At 43.8% G+C, this 21,069-nt stretch overlaps 1 protein-coding gene across 1 annotated transcript in view; it reads left to right on the top strand.

The window, feature by feature from the left end:
• LOC147727573 (ovochymase-2-like) overlaps window positions 1–21,069 on the top strand; it is a 455,363-nt gene that overhangs the window by 98,985 nt on the left and 335,309 nt on the right. The window contains exon 3 of the mRNA XM_086961618.1: window positions 17,483–17,576. Coding sequence (XP_086817744.1) covers window positions 17,483–17,576 — 94 coding nt within the window. The remainder of the gene's footprint in view (window positions 1–17,482; window positions 17,577–21,069) is intronic.

The following is a 21,069-nucleotide window of genomic DNA, read 5'->3' as shown; positions in this document are numbered from 1 at the left end:
AAGCCCTTCCTGCTGTATTTACCATGCGGGGGGGGGGTCAATGTTAGCAATGTCTCCAACAGATGCACACAATGAAACTACTTTATAGGCCAACACAAGTGTTCCCCAACAAAATGTCCATAAGGAAGATGATCAACAAAGGGGCTCAGCCAAAGTCCCTGTCTCTAGATTTCTATATTCTTTTTAGGACTAAATGAGCTCTGCTAAACAGCTGAAGCTGTCTTTAACCAAACCCGAAATAATTTCCTTTGTATTTTCAATTTACCATGTATGGGAATCACAGGATGTGGTATTAGTATGCCTTAGCTGCACAGTGAAAGATAATGGTGATCAGAGTCAGTCCTTCGCAGGCTCCTGTTACTCCTTGCAGTTGAAGCACTCCCAAATTAAAATGTATGTAAAATATTCTCATGCCCTTGTTTACCAGTTCTGTTAAATACAATTAGGTCACAGCACAATTCTCTGCCCTACATACCCCTTTTAGCCTGGATATAGTAAAACAAAAAACATGATTTCCTGTCACACTCATAACTCAGCACGGTGTCTTTCCTTTAACAAATTCCCTTGGGTGTCTCTGGATCCCACCTCTTCCACATCTTGCAGGGATAAATATAACATGGCTAATGCAACCACTGGGTTCTTTAGTAGCTGGGGAATTCAGTATACTTCACCCTAATGTCTTTTGTAGACAGACTTCTCAAATTGTTTTATACCCACTGAATATTATTGGAGCCATCGTTCTGAGTGCGTATTCGCTTAGCAGAACATCCCACGCCTAGATACAATAGGTTATTCCACAATTAACCCTCAACAAATTCACATCTTTCAAACTAGTAGGATTTCACCACCAGGGAACTTAATATTTCTTCCACCTTTATTTTCACTAGTAGATTCACCACCCAAGAGTAGGGGTGAGTGATATATTCAGCTCCACAGGCGGAGTTCACAGAGTTTCGCCCACTTCGTGTTGCGCTTGTAATGGGGAGTTCCAGCAAAACTCCGCCAACCACTGAGTGAAAGAGTTTTTTCTCATGTGCAGCTCGCCAACATTAAGTCGGTGAGTGAGAATTAGCATACCGCAGTGAGATTTTCAGGCAGTAAAAGGCCACCCGGTGAGGTTTTCTCAACGCAGGCGGTTTTGGGCAGATGTCACCGTTCGCGGTGAGAAAGCTGCCGCTTACGTCGAAAATCTACTAGAGCGGCAGCAAAGTAGCAGCACCCTCTGATGCGCCACGTCGTGCCGTTGGAGGTGATTTCGCAGCATGGAACAAGCTTCTGGCACTAAGAATCTGAGCAAGCAGCATGACGTACCCATTTCCACATGCTCGCGGAACACCGCAGAATCGCGCTGATTTTTACGTAGCCGGCTATCCCTACTCAAGAGCTGTATAAAATGTTATAACCCCCGCAGAGGTATACATAATGTCAATTTTCAATATTTATAAGACTGGCCACTCAAGTTACGCAGGAGTAGAGGACAAATTTAAGTGGTGAATCTTTGTTATGCACCAGGATAAGGCAAATTATGCAGACAATACATGGCATCCTTACTTGGTATTTCTCAATTTATCACATATTCATAAAAATGGAATGCAAATGCTGTGCACAATGCAAAGGAAAGAAAAGTATACTTATCCTGCACATACCATTGCAAGTGTTACTAAGAAACAATGATTCTGTCTTGCGTGGAAGTACAGAAATGCCAATTTATTAACATTGTCCCTTGTATCTGTAGGGTAAAGTAGTTTGAGTAAAGCACTCAGCAAAAGGAGTGCGTACTTCACATGTACCTAAAGGTGTGCCACTTTTATTCTGTGTATCCCAACTATATTCTAATACTGATATTCATTTTTTGTGTTATTCTACAACCACATTATGAGCCTTTCGAAGAACAAATTTCCTTTTGAAGACACTATTTCAAAACAGTACTAACTTAATTGTATCACTTTGAGGCACTGTGATATTCAAAAGATAAAACATTAACAAATAAGTCACCTGTTTGAGATTTGTACCTTGATTTTTTTACTGATGGAGAACCGCGCCAGCAATATAACATGTAATTGTGTTAATAAAGAAAATGTCTTCGATATTAGATGGTTGGTCACCTACATTTTTATTCTGGTGGGGAAGAGCAGAGACATTAAAAATTATAATTACCCCACTTGTAAACTATCTAGCCAGTATGCTACCAATGACACTTTCCAATGAATTCCTGAACAAGATCTATAAGCTTTTCAATACGTTCCTCTGGCAAGGTAAGAGATTGAGAATCTCTATAAAAAAAAGCTCCAATTACACAAAGAAAAAAGTGGTCTGGGCCTTCCAAATTTTAGGAACTACCAAACTGCGCATCTCTTCAAACAAGGAGCTAACTGGCTACTCCCCTCAACTGACTACGTCCCAGTCTGGTTGGACATAGAAAGATCAATCATCAACTAAATCCCTCTACCTGCCCTCCTCACCATGGATATATCCTCCATCCCCCACTCAAAATATATTATGCTAAATACTAAAAGAGCTACGCCTAGATCTTTTATCTGTGGTAAAAATGAACAAATCCAACTTAACCTCTCTCTGGCTCGACCCGTAACTGAGGATCGATGGAGAGATGCTCCTTTGGAAACAATGGTCAAAAAAAGGCATAAATCTAGTCAAAGATCTCTTTTCAGTGAATCTCCCCTTGCCTTTTTCCAAACTTCAGACTCGACACAAGCTAAACTCGATAGATTTTTATACATTTCTAAAACTAAAGTCACTGCTCACGCTACTCTCTATAAAACCTACAGACCCTTCGATCCTTTCAAGGATGGTGAAATCCCATTCGACTGGAACAAGATACATATTACTCCCCTTTCAAAAAAAATCTCACAAATAATATCCCAAACTAAGTTTATGCAAATAAACAGGACATACTGGACACCCAAGAGGATCTTTAAGCTTAACCTCAGCCTGAGCCCAACATGCTGGAATTGTAATACTCACGTTGGTAACCTTGCCCACATGCTCTTCCAATGCCCCATCCTTCAAACATATTGGGACAAAATTTACGAATGTATAAGCAAAACATTCAATATTGACCCCTCCCCCGCCCCCTGAGGGAAATTTCCTATACCCTGCTAGGCTTTCTGGACCCAAGGCTCTCAGATGAGAATGATCGTTATTTTTTAGATCTTATGCTCACTCTGGCCTGTAAAACAATACCCAATAAATGGAAAAATTCCAAAGAAGTCTCCTTTAGGATGTGGCAAGAATGGTTCTCCTTCCTCAGAGAGGCTGACAACATCTCTCTTCACTCTTCGCTCTGAGTAAAACACAGACGAAACAATGGAGGTCCCTTGATGCATTTTCCTTCGCATATGACCCACTGTGAAAATTATCTCATCAACTACTTTCACACCTTCACAGGTCCTAGGGATCTCAGTCTTTATTTGTTGCCTTCCGATTTATCCACCTCCCCACTTCAGGACAATTTCATATAGGATTTGTTTTCTCAATTTCCTATAATATTTTGTTTATAAAATGCTATGTCCTTTGTTGTACACCTGTATTGTATTTTTCATATAGCACATGTGAAGATTGTGTTTGATAGACCACCTGTATGTTCCTCTAGCTTCACGGCAACTCCTACGGTAACGCACTTGAGTAATTTACTGCTTATCTACTTATTTTTTAAGTTTCATGGGTTTTTGCTATTTGTCAGTATTCTTGTGATCATTATTATATTAGCACTGTTTTTATTATGTATTATTTATTTGTTCTTTTCTTGAAAATTCAATAAAAATAATTTAAGATTAAAAAATAGGTGTAGAGCATACTGATTTTCATGCTGCAGACAAATAGCCCACCCTCAGTCCATCAAATGAGATATTTTTTATTGTCCCATTTTAATGAATGCGTGTTTTGTTAGGAAGTGTAAGTGATATTATCGTAACATATACCTCTATGTATTTTTTACCACTGTCTATCCATTTTTTATTGTAAATAGCATACTTTTTATGCAGTCTTTTTGTACTGGCGAAATAAAGTGTTATGACTGAGATATTCATGCCCTCAAGCAAATATTTCACATCCCTGAAATACGACAATCAACAACTGAAAAGCGAATAATGTTTTCAGAAATATCAGATAAGGCTTTTTTGAGTACGGCTTTTGTAACAATGTTTTTATTAATTGAAAAGTGAACAGTTAACCCTTGCAAAGTGTCTGCCATAGCATTGCAGGACTTGTGGTGTATTTTTGTGGTAACTTTTCATCAGTTTGAGCTGTGAAAAAAGCATTTTATTGTAATCTGCATACTATGCAACTGAGTGTGGATTATGTGGCAAACTAGGTAAATCCATAATTATATGGAAAAGGAAGCAGCCTCTTAATAGTTATTTTCCAACCATATTGCCTACTAGTTATGAAAGAACTCTATCTGTTCATCAGACGAAAGGACTAAATAATGATATACCTTTACAACATGTAGCCTTCTTCTGTTATGGGACTAGGCCATTTCTGGTCTACCGTATTCCGATAACGGCAAAGGTGAAAATAAACAATATTATTTAGGGCCTTTGATAGTTAGAATGTATTTGATCCGCCAGGGTTTCAAGTCTCTGGAATGCTTAATGCTTGTCATTATTTTTAACAACTGTCAAGAAAAGAGGTGTTTTGTCATTCAGGTGTAACTCTGTGACTTCTTCATGGCTTCTGTTTTATAAGGCAATGCTCAAATTGGCCAGAGTATATCCCATCTTACTGCATGTATCGATGATCAGTGACACCACCAGCCCATAACACCTTTGCACCATACACCGCAAGATGAGCAATCACGCTAGACCCAGTAGCGGCTGCTACCGGATTTGGGCGGGGGGATTCAGGGGAGGGAGATGAGGGACAAGGGACAACCACAAAGATTTTTTTTTTTAAACACTTACCTGAAATGGCCGGCCACCGCCTCTCCTCCTTTCTCCGTCCTCTTCCTTCTTCCTGCAGTCCCGGCCAGCTGCAGGAAGCACCTGGTTCCCAGGTTCCCCAGAGCCAATCGCAATGCTGCAATGCAGAGTTGTGATTGGTCTGAGCGCCGTGGATCGGAGCTCAGCTAGGGAATTGGAGGCTTTGCATGTTCCTCACCAGAGTTATTTAAAAAGCAGCAAAACACGCTGCTGCACTGTGGAAGGCCCTTTGCAAAGGTTGATTGGTCACTTTTGCTGTGTCTGGATGTTAAACTAGTACTAAAGAGGTGAACTCATTGACGGGCACTGTTAACATGCAAGCACTGCAAATTAAGGAAGTAATACGATCACAAAGTGTTCCACAATCAGCTGTGCGATTTGCCTTTTCTTGCTGCATTATTTAGTGAACTCTGCTACATCATTTGGTCCTCTCAAGCTGTGCAATTCTAGTGACCCTGGTTTTGACATGTATGCTAAGTCTTCAAGAGAATGGAGAGTTCCAGTAACCTCACACTGCATATTCACTATACTTCATTTGACCAATTAGATTTATTATTTATTATCAATATTGATGGCATATTTTTATACCACAAGGGATTTTTCATCTTTTCCAGCGCTATTTAAAATACCAATTTAAGACTGGTAACAAACAATGGCAATCAAAAAATAAAAGTAAGTATTTGTTAGATTTCTAGGTGTACACATGGAGTCAGAACAAAAATGCCAGAATGTGAGATAACTTTAATGTGCAATTGTCTCAAGTGGACATAACATCACTCATTTTAATGCAAAAAAGACACGGTGATGTGAAAGCCGAGTGCGTGCTCTACTTATTAGGTGGAAGCCTACCAGACCTGGCTTGCTTACGACTTCTTGTAGACATTCGGAAAACATCCCTGGAAATGGATTTCTCCCATTAATTAGCATTGGCTTGGAGTTTGGCACTCATATTTGCTCATTTTCTATTTGCTGGCTTTATTTGTTTTAGGCTGTTCAGCTTGAGTTAGTCCCTCCCAAGAGCATATCTTGTTTACTGCATTCTTCCAAGTACTGGTTTTCTGTAAAGGTCTTAAAATCATGTTCTTATCTTCTCACATTTGCTGTGCCTTTAAACACAGAGGTCAAATGTCACAAACAGTCTTCCAGAGAGCTTGGTGTTTACTGTTCTTTCTCTTACTTCAAAGTTAGAGAATTTATGAGACAATTCTGCTGAGTGGCCTTGTGATATGGTGTATGTGTCATTTTTTCTAGAAATTACAGGGGTTCCCTTTGAATAAAAAATTAATACAGGTTTTACAAAACCATCCCTCAAAATACAAGAAGTACAATCATATTATACACTAAAAAATTGAAAGTAAAAAATTCATTTATTATGTATACTGTAAAATAAAAACAATGAATAACGGGCTAACTAATCTAATGCCCTAATCTAAAATGCATTAAAAAAAAAACAGTCAATTATGACCTGCACAATTGAAACTAAAGACTGAAGTAGTAAAACGTGAAAATTGTCAAATACAAAGTGGACATTCGGGCTCCATTACACTTTCATCAATGTTATGCTACTACAGCATCCGTGCGTCAACATCAATGTCGGAGTCTTGAATTGTAGCAGAGGAAGCCTCGACGCGTTTCGGTGGATTCAAATGATAATGGCCACCTTTATCAAGACTTTCTGTTTTTCTGTAACAACGAGGGGGTCACTCAGATCACCCCTTATTAAGTGGGTATCTAGAATTCTCGATATCAATCTCTGTGACTCCTATTGCCTTATGGTCTGGTAAGAGTCGTCAAATCTGTAACATCCGTTCTCTGCCCTGTTATGGGACTGAAGAAAAATAATTTGCTGTTCCAAGCTAAAATCAGTTCTCATTTAAAAATAATGTTTCATGATACGACTAGTATTCATGTCCCTGTTGCCCTGCGGCGATATCTGTTTAATGAAAGGCAGGTCCCATCCAACGTGTATGGTTGCGGGTAAATCACGTCTCTCTCACTTGCTGTCAGGGGTCAGGGTAACTGCAGCTGCCTGTAGAGTGCTAACTGCACCGGCGTCTTCTGGGGTTCCGTAGTGAACATAACAAACATTAACTGTGCTGATATTAATTACGCAAGTATAAATGAAGCAAATTTATTTTTTAGTTTGAAGTGCATTGGGAACAAATATTTGAACACAGTTAAAACACATCAATACATTAGGTAATGACATTTTCACGTGCAAATGTGCAAATGTAATGATCATTTCAAATAAAAATGTGTCTGTCATGGCCGTGCGCTACTACACCATGCATACTCCACACTACGCCACTCCACTTTACAGGATTCCACTTTACAACACTCAACTCCACTCTCTACCCTTCCACTCTACGCCACTCCATTCTACGTCACTCCACTCTACTACATGCCACTACACTCTACTCCCCTTTACTTTTAAGATGCTCTACAACACACCACTCAACTCCACACCACTTCACAGAACTCACTCCACGAAACAACACAGCACTCTACTCTACGCCACTCCACTCTACATCCCTCCACTCTACCCCCCTCCACTCCACGACCACTTACTACACTCCAATCTACCTCAATGTTCCCACTCAACTGTACCCCAATCTATCCCACTCCAATCTATTCTACCCCAATCCCTCCACACCAGTCTACCCAAATTCACTTAATTACAACCTACCCCATTCTTGTCCACTCCACTCAATCTACTCCACTCCAATCTGCTCCACTCCAATCTACCTCACTCAATCTACCCCAATCTACCACACTCCACTTCAATCTACCCCACTCCACTCCAATCCAATCTAAACCTATCTACCCCAAACCAATCAAATCCACCACACTCTATCCTACCCCAATCTACCCCACCCTCTCCACTCTACCTACCACAATTCACCCCACCACAATCTGCCCATCCCACTCCAATCTACCCCACTCCCCTTCAATCTACCCAAATCTATCACACTCCACTCTACCCCAATCTACCCAGTCCAATCCAACTCCAATCTAGGCCACTCCAATTTACCCCAGCACACTCCATTACAATCAATCTAACCCATTCCACTACAATCTACCCCACTACAATCTACTACAACCTACTCCACTCCACTCTAATGTACCCCACTCCACTCTAATTTACCCCACTCCACCCTCTCCAACCTACCACGCTCCACTCAATCTAACCCAATAAACCCCACTTCTATCTAACACATTCAACTATAACCCAATAGGGAGTGCTGCCGGCGATGGGGCAGGGGAGGGGCAGGGTGGGGGGTAGAGGAGTTGGACCTACGATAGCCAGGAGTAAAGTAAGTAAATAAATAAATACAACTATTTACCTTGCGCTCGCTGCATCGCAAACTCTGTAATAATAAATAATAAATCGTTTGATTTATTTATTTACTTAATTTACTCCTGGCTGTGATATGTCCAACTCCACTACTCTCCCACCCTGACCCTTCTCGTCCCACCCCACCGCCCCACAGCACTCCCTCTGTGAGCCACCACTGCCCCATCCCAATCTACCCCCACCCATCCCCCTCCAATCTACCTCACACCACTTTACCCCCCTCCACTCTGCCCCACTCCACACTAATCTACCCCAGCCCACTCCAATCTACCCCACCCCATTCCAATCTACCCATTCCAATCTACCCCACTCAACTCCAATCGATTCCACTCCATTCCAGTCTATCCACTCCATTCCAAACTACCCTAATCTATTCCACCCAGTCTACACCACTCCACCCTAATCTGTCCCAATTCTCTCAAATCTACCCCACTCCACTCTACCCCAATGTACCACATTCCACTCCACTCTAACCAAATCTCCTCCACTCCAGTTTACTGTAATCAACCTCACTCCACTCCAGTCTACCCCAGTCCTCTCCAATCTACCCCAATCCACACCACTCCACTTCAACCTACCCCAATCCACTCCGCCCCAATCTGCCCCACTCCACCCACTCTTTCCCAATTTACCCCACTCTACTCCATTCCATCCCAATATACTCCACTGTACCACAACTCTCCCCAATCTACCACACTCCACTCCAATCTACCCCACTCCACTCAAGTCTGCCAAAATCCACCTTAAGTCAATCTACTCCACTCAAATCAACCACATCAATCTCACCACTCTACCCCACTCCACTCCAATCTACCCCACTCAACTCCAATTTACCCCACTCACCTCATCTCCACTCCAATATACTCTACTCCAATATACCTCACTCTACTCCATTACAACCTATCCCATTCCAGTCTACTTCACTCTACCCCAATCTATCCCATTACAATCTACTCCATTTTACCCCACTTCACTCTACCCCAATTTATCCCAAGCTACCTCACTCCCCTCTACCCCAGTCTACCTCAAGCCACCCCAGCCCATGCCACTAAATGTTAGCTATGCTGAACAGCAGTTACACTGTTGTACAACATGGCTAAAACACATTGCCAAAACCAATAGCTCTTGCATGGACGAGCCTATTGGCTTTGCTGAAGCTTGTAAATTTACTGCACAAGTCAGTCAAGTTCTTTAGTTTGGCTAATAAAAGGTTTGTCACTCCACTTTCACTTTTGTATGAAAAGGGATAAAAAAAACAGTTTTTCCTGTTCTCTTTTATAAATTGGGTGCTTGCCTTGCCTGTTGTCACAAGTAAAGTGGCTCAGCCAGCTGGAAAATGACATATCATTGTTTACTTCAAAGTAGGTCACCATAGAGGATCTTGTTCATTCCCAGCTACTCTGCAATGACTTACCAGACCTACAACAATTATTTCAATACACAGAAAACGGAGGTCACACTTTCAAAACAAAACATGTCAGTCACAGACCTTAACAGACTCCTAATAAACAATGGGGAATATTTACAATAGAAGTGGCGGAGCGCGGTGTTAGCCTCCTTGGCTTAACACCGTGCTACGACACTACTGAAAAAGTAGGGCTGCACCTTATTTACAAGGATATGGTGCAGCCCTGCGTTTCCACCTATGCTGGCGCTAATTTAGCCATCTAGCGCTAACGCAGACTCACTTGTACCATAGTGCAAAGGTGCCTGCATTTTAGGGGAAGATTGTTTGTGGGCTGGAAGGGACACCGTCCTGCACATAAACAATCTGAAATGGCGTTTTGTAACTTTTATGTGTGCTGCTTAATGCAGCAGACCTAAAAGTTGCAAAACGTATGTTTTTTTTCATGATTGTTTATGGGCAGAAAGAAACACCTTCCTGCACATTACCAATCAATGGCCTTTTGCTGTTCTTATGTGTGCTGCGCAGCATTTTCTACACTGAACCAATCACTGAATATTCCTCTGGAGGTGTCCTGGCCTAGTGATGAATACAGACAGCCAAAGTAAGCAGAGGCAATATAGGTTCAGAGGAAGGAAAGTCCCTACAAATTTGTTCTCCCATTTCCCACTGTTCCCTCCATTTCCACATCTATGCCCCTCATGCTCCTGAACGTACTTAATGTGCTGTACCTCCCACACATCTCCGCAAGCTTCACTTGCAGGCCTTGATCTTTGCTCCCTTATGCCTCCTCGACTACTGGGCCAAGGGGTTAGCCGCCTGACCGGGGAATTCTGTTCCCAACATCCTGGGCCTATCAGCTCCAGACAACCACTGCTTCATTTCCTACTGCTCACTGCATCTGGTACCCTTAGGGCACGCCTTATAGTCACTCCAGTCTTATCACCACAGTGACCAGCAAGCACACCGCACTCATCTGTTCTTGCGATTCTTAGGAAACTCAGTACCACTCTGTTTCATGGACTAAAACTGGTCTCAGTGAATGGAATTCTGCTCTAAATTCTGCCCATTGGAATGACCTAACACTGCCAAGCATCACCAAACAGTCTTTCTTAACTAGGAAAAGGACATTGCGTCTGGGAGAGGATGTGACCTCAACCACTGTGCTCGCAACATTACACAACGTTCTGCCACACTGCGCGTGGGATAGGATGGACCAACCATCACTAATTCTCATCAACCCTTAAAGTTAGAAATGTAGCTGTGCTAATCTGATTTTACTGCCAGACTACTTCCCTGGCAATGATCTAAAATCCTAATTTCTTGACTGAGCCTTTAAGAGCATAACCCTCTAAATCTACTACATATTTTCACAACCCCACCAGGCCCTGATGGCAGTTCGCTTTAGCCTCCCTCTGAGTTAAGCAATTCAAGAATGCATGTGCATACCTGACCAAGGTCATCTTAAATATATGCCTCCACCCAACCACCAGGCCATACCCATCATCCACCAAGGCTACTTCTGTCCCAAACTAATAAGCACCAACAATGCAAATGCCGACACCAACAATCTCATTAGTATTAACTACATCTACACCCTATCCCCTTTCAGAAAATAGCACCAACTTTTCCTCTAAATTGCATGCTTTACAAAGTGAAAAATCACCTAACCTGTCATTAGCATCAAGTTCGACCTTCAGTGCACCACAGAATCCCAATGAACAACTTGAACTAGGACATGGCATCCCCATCTCCCACAAGGATGACCTCGAATGCAGAACTACCCTCACTATTATCTTCAACATTTTTGAATGCCTTAAAACTACCATCGTATTGTCTCCAGGCAACACAATCTACCTGCACACTACCTACCACCCTCCCAACCCAAAAACTAGCTTCACTGCTCAGATTAATAAGCACAACACCTTCTGTCAAAAACTAACAAACAAATATATTTGTAACAGCCATCTTAATCTTGATTGGTCAATGTCAAATGCAGACGTCAGTGGGTATCTTACTTTTCCACGACCTCCACCGACAATCTTCAAGCCCTACACACAAGGAAGGGAAAATTCGTTCTCTTATCTTTTCAGATCGTTGCAAAAATGATGCTTCCCACCTATCCAAATTGATGGATAGGACAATTTTCCCCTCCCTTTCCTTAACCTTTCCACCACTTCCTTTCAGGTCAATAACAGGTAGATGCATCAAGCATTTTTGCGAGCGCAAACGGTGCGAATCACAAATAAGGAATCAGTAGTAATGGCAAATAATATTGCAATTCATACAGGCATCCCGTTTTGCGAGTCTTTAATAGCGATTCCTTAAAATTTGCTATTAAGGACTCGCAAAACATAACTTTGATGCATCTGGGGGTATGACTCTAACCGCGAAAAATGCAAAGTGCCCCAGGAGAGTTGACATAATAATACCTTAGTGCCACTTACACTTGAGTAACTGAACCTTCTTGCTGACATCAACTAGAGTGCAATTAATTAAAATAACTATAAAGACACCAGCCAAACAGCTGTGTACTCTGTAGTCCCCCATTGTCAAAGGAGATCGCCGACATACAAGAGCAAGCCATAGTTTTCTGCCTCGCTCCGTAAAAAAAACAAAAGCTTGATCAGATAGTAGAAAATGAGGAGGAAATCCATCTTTTTAGTGTGTCTACATTATTTTAAGTAGTTGACTCTGGATAAAAGGCGTTTGGATATCTGGGCTGCTTGGGCCTGCTTAGCAGACCCTAACTACAGGTTTTCTTCCATAAAATATGGAAATAGTTTTTTATATTGCCTACATTTATATGATTTTGATATAGCTGTAAAAACCGTTTAAGTGGCACAAGTTGCATGAAAGTAGTACTCCAATTTAATCCACAGGGATTATCTTCTCCGTTTATTTATGAGATAAAACCTGTCATATGAGTTTAGCAGTAGCCATGTGGTAACCTTAAATAGGCTTTGGAGTCTGAAAAAAAAGAACACATCGTTTTTAACATTTAGAATTCTAAATGCAACACTTTATATGTTAGCTGCAACTGTAGCATCAAAAGAGTTAGGCCGAGCTGCAATGTGCATAAATCTAAAATGAGCAGTCAGACATAATAGAAAAAAAGTGCTAAATTATAAGTATGTTGGGGCAGCAAGGCTGCAAGTTTTTAAAAGTGGACTGTTTGTAACTAACTTTCTTGTGATATGTAGGTATTAAGTAAAATATATAGTTAAAAAGTCAAATAAAAAATATTAGTCACAATTCATTGTTATTATGTATGCTGCTAAAATGACTGTTATAAAGTGGTCACATTTCTCTATTTTATTCAGGGGTGTTGCTTCCATTGGTGCAGCAGGTTCAGTGGCGCCCGAGGTCTGAGGGGCCCACTCAACCCTGATTATTTCTGTATTTCACAATTCAAATAACAGCTAGGGAGCCCCTTTCCTTCCTTGCACCAGGCCACATGACACACTGGCTACACCACTGATTTTATGCTGACCAAGCTGTGGAATGTATGACGTTACAACACATACCTTTACAACACATGCACTTACAATGCAGTTTTTACATCGCAACATCCACTACAACGCATTCCATTACATCGCAGGACACTACATCCCATTTTTTAAAACTACCTTTACAACGCATTCCATTGCATCGCATACTACCTTTACAACGCATTCCTTTGCATCGCATACTACCTTTACAATGCATACCATTACATTGCATTTAAGGTAAGTATTGGATAGTATAGGGGTAAAAATTACTATTCTAACTCCAACGGTATGCGTTATAATGGTATGCGGTGTAATGCCTGCGTTGTAGTGACATACGATGTAGTGTCATGCGTTGTAATGGTATGTGTTGTAATGCCTGCGTTGTAGTGTCATGTGTTGTAAAGGTTGTTGCGATGTAATGCCTGCTGTAAGTGTAGTGCGATGTAATGGTTGCGTTGTAAAGGTTGTTTCCCCAAGCAGTTCTAGTCAGCATAAATAATAAGTAATTAGAGTCATTCGCACCCCTTTCCCTGGAAGGGGATGGACTATATGGCGTTGGTCAAAGGCATCAAAGCACAAGGTCCTTCCTGTCACAGCTGATTGTCAATGGAGACTCATGACACTTGCCTTTTTTGAAGGAGCTCATAGACAACAATGAGCATCTCATTACATGGGGTTGGAGCAGGTGTGCCCAAGTGTAATGGACTTTGTTTTTGATCTGATGGAGCTGTAATGAGGTAGATTTGGGGGAAGTGTGTACATGGAGCACAGATATACTATACTAGAAGCATAGAGAAGTCCGAGTTACATTTTGCCATAAAGGATCCAGCAATTAAAGGAACTATTTCATAGTGCAGTAAGAGATATGAGAGATCAAATGAGGTCTAGTTTCAATAGTCTGTGTTTTTTTAATGTATTCGCATAGCAGCATGGTGTAGTTTGAGCTTGTAAGATACTACCTTTCCCCCTGTTGCACCACCCTGTGGCAGGCACCCTGCCACGTGGTGCAGGGAGTAACTGCACCTACTATTTTACAATGGGAATATGTGTTCTGGCCGGAATACATGCTCCCATTGTAAAGTATAGGCATGCAACCGAACAGTGTTCAGTCACATCCTAATTAGTCGGTCAGGACCGCCGACCGGGTATTGGTCGGTCCCTTGACTGAGACGATGTCGGGTGGAGGAAACTCCACCCGATATCTTAATGAGGCCCTCAGAAGGGAATATAAACCTGCAAGGCAGTTTGCAAAACTGAACAGTATCCGTAAACAAAATGTCACCTCATCAAACCCTGTCCGGTTCCAATTCTGGCACAATCTTTTCAACCTAACACCCATTGACAAAACCTAACCTTCCATCATTTTGTAATCTTCTAAACCCACCTTGTTTGTTTCTTTTTGACCTAATGCTTTTCTTCCTTCTTTTTTTTTTTTTTTAAAACCTTTATTCAAAAAAGTAAGGAGATACATGCGCAGGCCCACAACCATCATGGCCGGCCGCAAAGACAGTCAATAAAAACACGAGAAATTTAGGCCAATCAGCAATCAGGATATGTTAAGATACACCAGACGTGGTTGTGAGGCTCGCAACACAGGATGTGAGGTTTTCATTTTTAAATTTTAAAGGAAGAGTAGGGGCTGCAACAACAAGGACATAACACCTTACATAAGAGACGAGGGGGACGTACCCCAAGTACAGTCGGAGATAGGTTATGGCTACAGCAACTATATAATCTAGACAGCCGCGGTGGTAATACTGGACAATAGGCAATATTACAGTAAACAACATTCCTAAATATCACCCCAGAGAACCCACCCTCAAGAACAGAGAAACAGAGGCAGGTTGAGATGTCGGAAAATGAAAAAAGGTGAAAGACCAAGAGACAGCCAATCCTACTAAAGAGGAAAGAACCCTCCCAAAGCCGGAAAAGAGCGATAGGGACCATAGAACAAAACAAACTAAAATAACAAACCTCCCCCGCACCCGCCACCCTGCACCCCTGTAATGGCTACGGCCTAACCCACTAACAGCGTGCCTGTCGCCCCAGAACTGCCCCACAGAAGGGAAAAAGATACAAGAAGTGGAGGAGGAGAGAAACAGACACACTCCCGGACACCCGGTACCCCCCGCCGGCAGTGACCCCCCCAAGACACCTTCATCATCAATCAGAGCAAACAGTTAACATGATCACGGGGAGGACAGTCACCAATAAACCCCCCCCCCCACCTCACCCCTGGCCCGGTGAGATACTGGGTGCTGTCCCGGCAAAAGTGAACTAAGCAATCACAGAAAGGTAAAAGGCAACCCTGCAAGCTTCACGAGGAGATCTATCGCCAAAGTTAGAACAAATGCAATCAAAGGGAGCGTCTCAGGTGGTCCGAAGCAGTGGCGAGGAACGAGATCAACTCAAAGTCAAAGTCAGCCCTGACCAGTGCGAGTCCATACCGGAGCACATTTCGACCGAGCCACATCCATCCAAAGGCAGACAAAGCGTCCATGGCAATCCGAGGCATTGAAGGTGGAACAAAGTTCGGACACAAAATGGCGGCCTCCGTTAAACAGACGGGCCGGAACAAAGAAAAATGGCAGTCCCCATCGACAGGACCCCGAGACTCGGCATGGACGGACAGGACCTCCAGCGACGATACACCATTGGATGGGAAACTTGAAGGGAAGACCAGGCACGGTAGTAGATGAAGGAGAAGTGAGGCTGACTCCCCATGGAGCGAAGTCGGGCTGCCGCCCGGGCACCGTAGGATGGCGGGTCAAACCGCTCGACTGTACCACAAACTGCCGTTCAGGTGTTGCGGCGTCAATGGCCGGTCGCGAGCAGACATCATCCAGCTTTGCCGCCAGGGAGACACATGCGACGGTGAATTGCGAGCGGAGCGCCCCAATCGCTGCCATTACGGAACTCAATGAATATGTGTTATCCATCCTCTCCATCCCGGGGCCCATGGGACAGAGGGGGGCATAATCTCCAGCCCACATCGCCGGGCTCCGAGCACACAATTAGCGATCCCAACAACAGGGGGCGCCCCGAACTGGCACACTCGACACAGTCACCGGCCGTGGGTGCAGCCCGTCAGCCCCCGGACCGGGAAACGAGGGTCGGGCACACAACCCCCAGCCACGGTGCAGGAGGATCGCAGCACGTCACAATGTGTCTTCTCTGGCACCATCCATCGACGAGGTCAAAAGCCGAAAGCGGAAAGAAATATTCAAACCTGGAAGACCGGCCACAGTCCCAGTCCCACAGCCGATGTTGATCAGTTTCAGCTTGGGTAGTTCAAAAATCGAGGTCCCGGCGTCAGCCCGGGAGTAGGCCGAAAACGGGACACGACATAACTTCGTCTCAGAATAAGGTAGGATGTCCGGGACAGCACCATTGGCATCAGGCAACCTTCATACATCCAGGCACAGGGCGTGGGTAGAGGATAAACAACAGGATAGACGAGCCGCCGGCGGAGGTCGACGGAGCCGGGAGCTTATGCGGCCATCTTGGTTCCCGGCGTAGCTCCTCCTCCTTCTCTTCCTTCTTAATCAATTAATCAGCCTTTTTACTTAATTGTATGCATCCTTTTATTGTTCATACATAAATGGATTTTCTGAAATGTTAACATTACCTGCAACGTGGCAACTATTCTGACTTACTGCTAGCTTTTTATTTTATATGAGCTCGATTGAGGTCTCTCTGAAGAGTTCTGATACACTCTCTGGTGCAAAAGTACTATAAAACTGTTAATAAAATACAAAGTTGTGCTTACAAATTAAGATGGCTTCTAGACAGAGTACAATAACTGTCATACCTTTAAAATGTGGTATTTCACATCTCTCCTCCCCTAGCACAGTGGCATTTGTTGCTGCCTCCAATGAAAATATGGTGCCTGCCTATTTGTGGTGCGTGGGGTGGTAGCTCACATATTCTTATTTTAGTAAGGCCCTGGAGAGGCCCAGGGAAGGTCTCACCTCATGGCCTTTTACTGACTTCAATATGCATTTCTCTTTAGGGAAGGTTAACATGATCTCGAGTAAATACTTAGATTTATGAAGGATGTGATTTCATAAGCAAAATCGTTTTTATGCTGGGTTCCCCTACAAGATCCTGGCACCTAGAAATCACGCTTCAATAAATCACATTCCATTTTGTTTACCTTTCTGAGTCATGGTAAAATGTGAAATCAATATCCTAAAAACTAAGCCACTTTGTTAAAACGAGGAAAAAAATGAATGACTGCTATTTTCAAGCACATGTAGCAGCCTTGATGTATGACATTGTTGTTACATTTCAGGTCATCCACCTTTGGTTTGAAGAGTTTTCCCTGGAGGACACCTTGCTTTGCAGTGGGGACCATGTCGCCATCAGGGATACTTTGGCCATGCTTGGTGAGTTCTGCACCTCAAAAACTGCTATTTCACATCCTTGTCGGTTCTCTGCTTAATTGGCATTGCGTATAATGCATATAGTCGTGTCCGGCTGATTTAGCAATTGTAAGAACTGGGGGCCTCTAGTTGGCAGAGGTAGGTACCACTGTCCAAATAGGGACCCTTGCTTCTAGTCAGGGTAAGGAGGAAACACTATTAGATAACCCCTGCTCACCCCCTTAATAGCATGGCACGAGCAGTCAAGGCTTATCAAAGGCAATGTGAAAAGTATTTGCACCAACACTCACAGTAACACAGTGAAAACACCACAAACTGACTCCACAACAGTTTAGAAAAATAAAGGTATGTAATCTAAACTACATAAGACCAAAACAACAAAAATCCAACATATCAGGATCAAGAATATGGTTGCAAAAGAGTTCTTACGGTTGCGATACAATAATCCACAGTTGCGTGAAAAGTTCACAGTTGCGTCACGTTTAGCCAACAGTACATTTAAATGCGAGAAAGTTCCAAAACAGAAGCTGGTGCGGTGAAAAACAAGTGATCCGTCCCTGCTGAGACCTTGGCGATGCGACAACCCCGCTGGACTTAGCGGGCGTGTTGGGACGAGTCCGGTCTGTATGGGGAGGGAGGCGATACCTTGTATGGATTCTGGTGCGGAGGTTCCGTAGGAAAATGCTCGCAAAGGCACGATGCGACGATCTTGAGGGACTGCGACGATCTCCGGGGCCGCGATGCGCAGCTCAGCGGCGATCTTTCTCTCGCAGTACCTGGATGCGATGGCTCTGCGACAATTCTCACAGCGACGTGATGCGGTGATCTCACCCAGCGCCGACAGGCTCTGCGACGATGTTCGCAGCAACGGAAATCTTCCCGCAAACTAAGGATGTGACGTCTTCAGGCAGCCAAGACAGGCGCTGCAACTATCTCGGTCTTCGGGGATGCGATAGAACTTGCAGAAAAGTTCTTTAAAAGGTTGGTTTCCAGCTTCCCAACACAGGTACAACTTCCAGAGGCACCACAACTGGCCCAAGCACTCTAGGAAGGACAGAACTCTCTCAGCATAGTTCAGGGAAGCTGGGGGTGAAGTCCTTTTGTTCCAGGGATTACTTAACAGGGAGCCAGCTCTTCTCAGGCCCTTGAAGATTCCTTCAAGCAAGGGGACACAGCACAGCACAAAGCAAAGTCCTTCCCCTCTCTTTGGCAGCAAAGCAACAGCAGGTCAGTCCAGCAGAGCAACAGCAGGGCAGTCTTCCTTCTTCAGTTTCAGCTTTCTCCTTGGCAGAGGTTCCTTCTTGATTCCAGGATGATCTAATTTTCTGTAGTCAGGGGTCCTGTACTTATACCCCTAAAAGTCTTTGATCCCTTTGTGCAGGAGGGCTCTGAACCCGGTCTGAACCAGTTCTGGGTGTTCCTTGAGCACTTTGTTTTCCTGGCCTCTCCTTTATTTTCAGGGAGAGGGGCAGGGTCGTCAGCCGCCCAGCAGGAGGTGGAGCCAACATTGTGGAAGGCAGGTTCAGCCCTATTCAGGAGTGCACAGGGGGGGCTGGCTGGGAGGTGGGGGGTCAGGTGCAACTAAGGGAGCCCAGAATGCAAATGGAGTTGCGCAGGGTACAAGCAGAGATACAGGGACATATTTACTACATTGGTGGTGCAGGGCCCCACAGCAAGTCACCTTGCTGCCCTGCCCTGCGTCAAAGGGAAAGGGCAGGAAAATGCTATATTTATCCAATAAGGCGTATTCCTGTCCTTTTCCTTGCACTGGTGCCGTTCTGGCAGCCTAACGCCAGCGCAGGCACCCTTGCACCATGCTCCGTTGGTGCCTGCATTGGAGGCAGGCTTTTTCCTCTTTCTATGTGTGATGCAGAATGCAGCACACATAGAAAGAGGAAGCAATAAGGAGAAATAAAAATATTTCTCCTCGTTACATCTCTCCTGGGGAGGCATAACGTTTTGGCACATCCCCAGGTTTACAAGTCCTTGTAAATCTGGGAATGTGTCAAAAACCATGGGAGATGCATGAGAACACCCACTGCGACGCCATGGAATGCCTCCCTTTGTGCAGAGTATCGCAACACAGCGATTTGTGCTGCTTTTTTTTTACTCCAGATTTTTTAAGCCATTCAAAGCCACGCAAAACTGCTTTGCATGGCTTCACAAATCTGACTTAGAGGTTTGCGTCACTCATGTACCATGTTGCGTGGTGCAAGCATGACACAAAGCCTCATAAATATGCCCCACAATGCGTAGGTAAGTATATCAAGGGTATGGGAAATCACAGGGCACACGGAGGTGGTGCGGAGTTCAAATGGATTAAACAGGAGTGAGAGTGTGTGTACAACCCCAGTTGCGGCCTGTGGAGGGAGTTCCGTGGGGCACAAAGGCAGGGTGGGGGATGGGAAGTGTGGGTGGGTAGTAAACACTGGAATATGGATGATTGCAGGTAAGTAAACAATTAAATGAATGAAACGAATTTTGTTGCGCGCCCTGCATTGCAAAATGCTATGCAGGGTGCGCAACAAAATTAGTTGTATTCATTTAATTGTTTACCTACCTGCAATCATCCATATTTCGGTGTTTACTACCCCCCACCATGCCCCTCCCCCGCCCCACCTTTGCGTCCCACGGAACTCCCTCCATGGGCCGAAACAGTACAGCCTAACTGGGAAGGTCATGCTGCACGAAGTAGAGTGGTACAGGATGTAGACCTAAACTGTTCATGGATGCCCATGCTTGGCCCTTTACCTTTTTAGGGCTGACTTAGAGACAGTTCTAGTTGTCTCACCAGACTCTTGTAGGATTGCCACCTAGCAGCTCGATCTGTCTCTGGACAGCCATCAAAATCTACGTGGTCAAGCTGGACATGACAGAGTTGCACATACAAGCCTGTTAAAGGTCAGAAGCACATTCATTCAACATCCCCTTACCTTAAACCCACACGGAAGCATTAACACACGTTTCCTCTTTCATCAATGTCACCAATAGCAAGCGTGTATGCAGTGACGTAGCTGACACTAACGTGTGGAGGAGCTGAGCTAACGCTTGATGTGAATGAAGGGGCGTTGTCCCATGGAACGTATAAACATTAAGGGGCAGATTTACAAGCCCCTTGCGTCAATTTTGCGTCACTTTTCCCATGTTAAAAGTGACGCAAAAGTGGCGCAAGGGGATTGTAAATCTGCCCCTACTTTTAAAGTGAACTCATCTGTTTACGGATTAGTCCATTAATGCTAGATAATGACAATGTGTGAAGGCAGGTGGGATATATGCATCTAGTTGGATCAGGTCCGGATCACTATAGACAAGCATTAGCAACGCTGATCAGCCTACGTTGTATGTATAGGCAAGTAATAAATATTTGGCATTGCCAATCCTTGTTAATTTAATATAGTGTTTTTAAGTACAAGCTCAAATTGCTATAGTGGTTCCACATAGCTCAGAAAGTTGAACATGTAGCGCCCTGTTCATTTGACTGAAAAAGCACCTTAGA

This window comes from Lissotriton vulgaris, chromosome 3_1, assembly GCF_964263255.1.
Source record: "Lissotriton vulgaris chromosome 3_1, aLisVul1.2, whole genome shotgun sequence".
Lineage (NCBI taxonomy): Eukaryota > Metazoa > Chordata > Amphibia > Caudata > Salamandridae > Lissotriton > Lissotriton vulgaris.
The sequence above is the reverse complement of the archived record's forward strand: the minus strand, read 5'-3'. Positions and strand labels throughout refer to the sequence as shown.